We start from the raw sequence: 6,270 nt of genomic DNA on the forward strand, positions 1-6,270 counted from the left end.
TCTCCCGAGTGCCACTGCCCACTGCTGGGATGCGTAAATTGCACAGAACAAGGTCTCCCCCCCCCCAAAAAAAAAAAGAAAAGAAAATTGAAAAAAGTAACAGATACCAATTTGTAGCAAGCTTCACCCACAATTTTAAACAAAATATTGCATTACAAGCCAAAAACCTAGCGTAGCAGTGGGTTATCATTAGGGATGTCCCTGATCTGATCCCGATACCACCATTTCTGGGTTAGCTGATACGGACACCGATACCGAATGCCGATACCATGATCTCGTGTTGTGTTTATAGCTATCTAGCTATATATCTCTTGTTGTGTATCCTCACTCATATGTGCACTTGCAGTTTGGGCAACTCCAAAGCAAACTCCACATGCCCCAAACATTTTATTTACCTGCCATAATGTCAACCCCTTACCCCTGTGTCGGATCGATGGTTAGACTGGCATTCACCGATACCGGTAGGACCTGATGTGACCAAAAAGGGCCGATACCGTTACAGTATTGGGACATCTCTAGTTATCATCTTCATATAATGGAGAACATCATTGCAGTGTTATGAGGAGTTCCAATTCAACTGGTGTTATAATGTTGTTTAACCACCTTTTATTATGTTGGCTAATAATGGAATGTTTTATTAATGCCCTGAAATGGCTCCATAAATCTGTTCATTTGTAGTGTAGATGTAGTCCTGTTTTGAAGGGACATATTTATTCAATTATTAATGCATGCCCTGCAGTGTTGGCTCTTGAGACCGTTTACTATGGCTGTAGGTGTTTGCCAGTCCTATGGACTTGTCTGTTTCATTCCCATATACAGGGAATTAGCCACTTCAATCTATGTAAAGCGCCTTGGATAAAGGCGCTATATAAATGCACCATTTACCACTCAGCCATATTTTATTCTTCATTGTACACCGGTGTCAGGTGGATGCTGCGACGCCATGTTGAAAGTGGTTAATGTCTGGGAAGACCAGCATTGGGAGTATGCATGTGTGCGTGTGTGCGGTCTACAGTATGTTGAACTAACAGGGCTGCCTTTGTCTCTGCAGTGAGATCGACAAAAACCTGGACCACATGGCGAACATGAGGAAAGACAAGATCATCATGGAGGGAAAACTTAAGAAGTAAGACCACGTTAAATGCTTAGAATTAGTTGGTTGAATTTTTACATCGTTATACTCAATCTGTGTGTGCGTACGTGCGTGCAGGCTGAGGACTATCCATGCCAAGCGGACAGGGCGGAGGGAGGCCAGTGTGGGTATGGAGGAGAACCAGTCCCTGGGTGGCACTCCGTCCTCTGTCCTCAAGCACAAGAGGAAAGTGGGCGGAGACAGCGACGATGACGAGGACGACGAGGACGACAGCGATGAGCAGGCTGACGAGGACGATGAAGACGAGGAAGAAGAGATCAAGAAGGGGAAAAAGGTGGAGACGTGCGATGAGGTATGAGTTCCTATGTGAGCATGATGTACTGTAGATCATTGGTTCTCCAAATGGGGGTCCGGTGGGGACCAGGGGTCGAAAGGGGTTGAGAGGGTTCCAGGGGGTCCTCTGCAAATTTTGTTGATGTATCATTTTAACCACTTTAACCCTATGTACAGTGCATGCGATGTGTTGTAAGGGTTGTTGATCTGCTGTTTAAAGAAAAAAAGATCTTGAATATTTTTTTAAACATAAATCTTGCATGGGGGTCCTTGGCACGAAATATTTTCAGATGAGTTTCAGCATCCAAATACTTTAGGTTTGAGAACCACTGCTTTTTATGGTACAGTTGACCAACCTGACGAAAGCCGTAGAGGCCCGAAACAGTTTTTTTTTGATCGCTCTATTAATGAATTGTTGTGCACCTCTTGACCGCCACTCACAGTTGTCCATAGGCTCATAGATGTGAATGTGTGTCTCTCAGGATGAAGGGGATCAGTCCACCAGTGTGGAGGAGCTGGAGAAGCAGATAGAGAAATTAGCCAAGGTATGTTACTGTCAAAGTATTTCTAAATGCTATTACAAATTAAAAGAGAAATGCACACTGTTATTAAGAGATGCGAAAATAGGTTGCATGCATGGTAGATTGACTTGTCCGATTGTTTTTGTGTGTCTCGGAAAACCAATCAAGTTTAGAAATTACAAGCTACAATCTGGAACTTGTTTTTATTTTTTAAAGAAATTTTATTTTAGGTGGTGTACAGACGAGGACGTATTTTGAGTTACCTGGGCAAGTATTTAGCCGATCTGCCCTTTTTGCCACACGGAGACGGCGTTTTGGGGGACTTAACCGGCTAATTTTGAAACCACCTTCCAGAGTGGGAAAGTTTGGAGATGCGACTTTCTTGTCTCTGTGTGTATAGCAAATGCCACCTAATTTTCTGAAACGGTGATGTCATAGTCCCCTCGCCCCCTCCAAACTAACTAGTGTTAATGGTTTATTTCACCATAACCACTATAAGTATCACAGCTATTTTATATTTGCACATAATGGCCCTCATTTATCAACCGTGCGTACGCCAAAATATGGGTGCACGCCGAAATTACCGACATTTTTGACATTTACCATTTCCGCCAAAGCTTGAAATTGAACGTGACAACGTTCAAAATCCACGTTTGCTCCTCAGCTGGCGTACGCATGTTTTTCTGTCGCAGAACGGCGGAGCAGCATTGTTTGACCAGCTGAGAGGCTGCCAAAGGCATCGAAACATATGTATTCACTCCTAAAATGTTAATATAAAACTGTATGTATATGGGCTACATGTAAAAAAAGAAAAAGAAAAAAGGAATGGACCTACAAGATGTGTCTTTGTGTCATATTAAATTTATAGGAGCTTTCCAACTTTACAATTAAAATCGCACTTGATTTAAGCCAGCTGACAGACAGACAGGCAGACAGGACAGGATCAGGATCGAGGAGCAGCACCTATGCAAAACAGCAGCGTGTGTGTGTGTGTGTGTGTGTGTGTGTGTGTGTGCGCGCGCGCGCGCGCGCCTGCCTATTTGTTATTTAATTCATGGTTCACAGGTTCAGGTTTTCGTTCACTAATAGATCTTGTTGTATATTAAATTAAAAATACTTTAATAATTTAATATAACTGTACAACTAACAACACACAGTGACAGTTGCTTGCAAATTGCGATATGTGCGTCAGCGTGCGTGCGGGGGGGGGGGGGGGGGGGGGGTGAGGCGGGCAGCAAGGGGGAAGCGAAGCGAAGCGAGAGGAGAAACAGACCTACAGCTTTATTTAATTCATGCAGGTTTATTTATTTAAGATACAACAAGTTGCAAGTTGCGTGTGCGTGCGTGCGTCTGTGTGTGTATGAGAGAGCTGGGGCAGCAAGTCCATGTAACCATGGTTTCAGGACGTATTCCAGAACGTTCAGGTCGCAAAAACGAGCGCGTGCCCGATAGATTTCAGCCGTCACATTTATTAACGTCAGAACGAAATTAAGGAAGGATCAGCTGTTTGCGATCACTTTATAAATGCCGTGGCAACGTGGGTGTACTACGAAACCTGCACTCGAATCTGTGGCAGATTTTACACTCGATTGATAAATGAGGGCCAATGTCTATAAATCTTCAAAAATAGCCGATCTGCAGCCTGCATGCATGAGCTTGTAGATGAGCTTTTTTTGGAGAACAGATATAAATTATGGTGATTACCAATCTGGAAAGACAAGAAAATAACGGATGATCTTCTACATTATTGTTACTATTAAATGGTGTAGTGTAGAATAGATTAGTATATAGGCTATACAAGTTAGGCAGCACAGCCTGTCCGTTCCTCTCTGGCAGGTCTGACTGCAGTCAGATAAACACATTATTTACTGTCCATATTCCTCCCTTTTTTTATACTTTTGTGTAGCCTATGTGCAATGATTAGCGCTGTGCTGCGCAGCAGGTGGAATCAATCTAAACGAGCAATTATCTGACATTCAGAGGTGTTGCGCACCAGCGAATATATATTCAATCTCCAAAGTCAAACTCATAAGTTCACAATGTATCATGCCGCCCCTCGTTGTGAGCTTTATGATGATCTGAGAGAGAAGGGGTGGGAGAGAGAGGGGGGGAGTCAGAGAGAGAGAGAGAGAGAGAGAGAGAGAATTGATATATAATGCACTCATGTCTCTCTCTCTCTCTCTCTCTCTCTCTCTCTCTCTCTCTCTCGCCACACGCCTGTCATAATGCTTAGCGCAGTGGTCAGCAGCAGCTACTCGTTCGCAGTGCATCCATTTCCAATAACACCCAATGCCCTGAATGTGTGAACCACTTACTTTGTGCTTGCTGCTCGTTTTCAGAATAATTAATCCAAGGTTTGTCATATTATGGTTTAAAGTAGGCATAGAGTTTAGCAGGTCAGTCAGTGTATGCAGAGTGAGAAGCATATGGCAAGATAATTAGTTATTTGGCAACACCTGTGTGAAATACCAATAGTATAATTTATAAAATGCTTTCATATAGCCTACTCTTAGTTTTCTTTGGGTGGCCATCTACAGGCCGGCCATGTGTACTACAGCTTTCCCTTGAATCCGGAGCAGTTTACCGGTCGTGTATACAGCATACATAATTAACATAACCGCAATGTAGACGCAGGAAAGTTTTATATCGAAAATAAACTTGCGCGGGGAACAGCTCGAGCCGTCCTCGTGTGGCAAGGGACTTAATCCGATCTGTATGGTAGATTATGTAAATACAATATAACTAACACATTATTCTGCAGTGGTGGTCTCCCTTTTCTTCCATTGAGAAGTAGGTGTTGGTAGGACACTTAGTGGTTGACCAATTTACTGTAGGTGACATACCTGGCCATTTTGAGCTGTTTATGTTTGGTTACCTCGCTCTGTTGGGAGAGGACATAAAAACGACAGTATTTGTAAATAGAACTGAATTAGAATTGCTATTACAATAGTATTAGTATTAGAATCAAAAGAGAGCGATTATGATTGATTGTATGGATAATACAGTAGAGTAAATTTATATTATTACGATATTATGACTTCTGAGGCTTCCTTGATTGACATATCAGTGTAGTATAAAACAAGATATTATGTATGAATTATTTTGCAGCAACATCACCAGATCAGACGGAAGCTGTTTGAAGCATCCCATTCTCTGCGCTCCATGATGTACGGTCAAGATCGCTACCGGCGCCGGTATTGGGTGCTGCCTCACTGTGGAGGGGTCTTCATAGAGGCTATGGAGAGTGGAGAAGGTAATTTTAGCCCCATCAATATTGTAGATTAGTCTGTAGTTTAAGTTTGAGGTGTCCTTGTGATGTCTGAAAGGGTATTGATTTCCGCTTTCTCCCTTGATTACATTGCTAAGTGTGTCTGAATTGAAATTGTAATTAAACAAAAACCGTGAACAAGCCTGGCACGAGTCCAACCTACATGGCTTCACAAAAAGCATGTGTGACATCTACTGTGCTACAACAGTGTTAGAGCTGCAATGACATCACGTGCCCCCCCCCCCCTCCCACAGCTCCTGGGGAACTGGAGGAGGAACGACAGAGAAGGAGGAGAGCAGCGGAGGAGGTCAAGATCAAAGAGGAACCCCAGGAAGTGGAGGTGCAGAAGGACAAGCTGATGAGCGACCGTGACGTCCAGAGTGCGCGCATGCACACGTCCGAGCCGCAGAAAGAAGAGGAGAGGGATCACAAGGAGAAGAAGCACTCTGCCACCCTCTCCAACTTTTACGCAATGCGGGACACCGCCAAGGAGACTGACAACGAAACCCCAAAGATGGCGGAGAAAGATGGCACCCGTCCGAGGCAAAACATCAGCCCTGTTGTCTCTACAAAGGTTCCACCATGCTCACATACATGTACCCACAATACCTCTCAACCAGCAGTAGCCACACCCCCGTCCATGATGGCCGCTAGTGACACTGTAAATGCCCCGCACTCGGCCGCTACCTTTTCGTCTCTCCTGTGCCTGCCCGCCCTACAAGAAAGCCCCGGGAACACTCCCCCGACCTCGTCCCTTTCCCCGCACCTCGCCTTCCAGGCCAACGACCAGCTGCTTAGGGTCCTGACAGAGAGGAGCGGCCACTGGTTCAGTCTGCTCCCTCGCACCCCCTGCGATCTGTCCTCCATCATCACCCCTCCACCGGGAGCCCCACTCACCTCTCCGATCTCTTCCTCCACCCCGGCCAGACAGCGGTCCCCACCTCCGTCCCCGGCCCTGCCCCTCACCCCCTCCGCCGCTTCGGCCTCTGCCAGCCCGCATCACCCAGCTGGCCTCCTCAACTACCCACTCTCAGCCCTGCAGGTGAGTGAGCTAG

The 6,270-nt window shown here is 45.2% G+C and overlaps 1 protein-coding gene across 10 annotated transcripts in view; it reads left to right on the forward strand.

Moving 5' to 3' along the window:
- LOC308318627 (bromodomain adjacent to zinc finger domain protein 2B-like) overlaps positions 1–6,270 on the forward strand; it is an 89,479-nt gene that overhangs the window by 74,934 nt on the left and 8,275 nt on the right. For all 10 annotated transcript variants that reach the window (XM_080768243.1, XM_080768248.1, XM_080768245.1 and 7 more), the window contains 5 exons: positions 1,052–1,126; positions 1,211–1,445; positions 1,909–1,971; positions 5,056–5,200; positions 5,470–6,257. In XM_080768243.1, coding sequence (XP_080624369.1) covers positions 1,052–1,126; positions 1,211–1,445; positions 1,909–1,971; positions 5,056–5,200; positions 5,470–6,257 — 1,306 coding nt within the window. The remainder of the gene's footprint in view (positions 1–1,051; positions 1,127–1,210; positions 1,446–1,908; positions 1,972–5,055; positions 5,201–5,469; positions 6,258–6,270) is intronic.

Source organism: Protomyctophum bolini, assembly GCF_963924005.1.
Source record: "Protomyctophum bolini genome assembly, chromosome: 1".
NCBI classification, from domain to species: Eukaryota; Metazoa; Chordata; class Actinopteri; order Myctophiformes; family Myctophidae; genus Protomyctophum; species Protomyctophum bolini.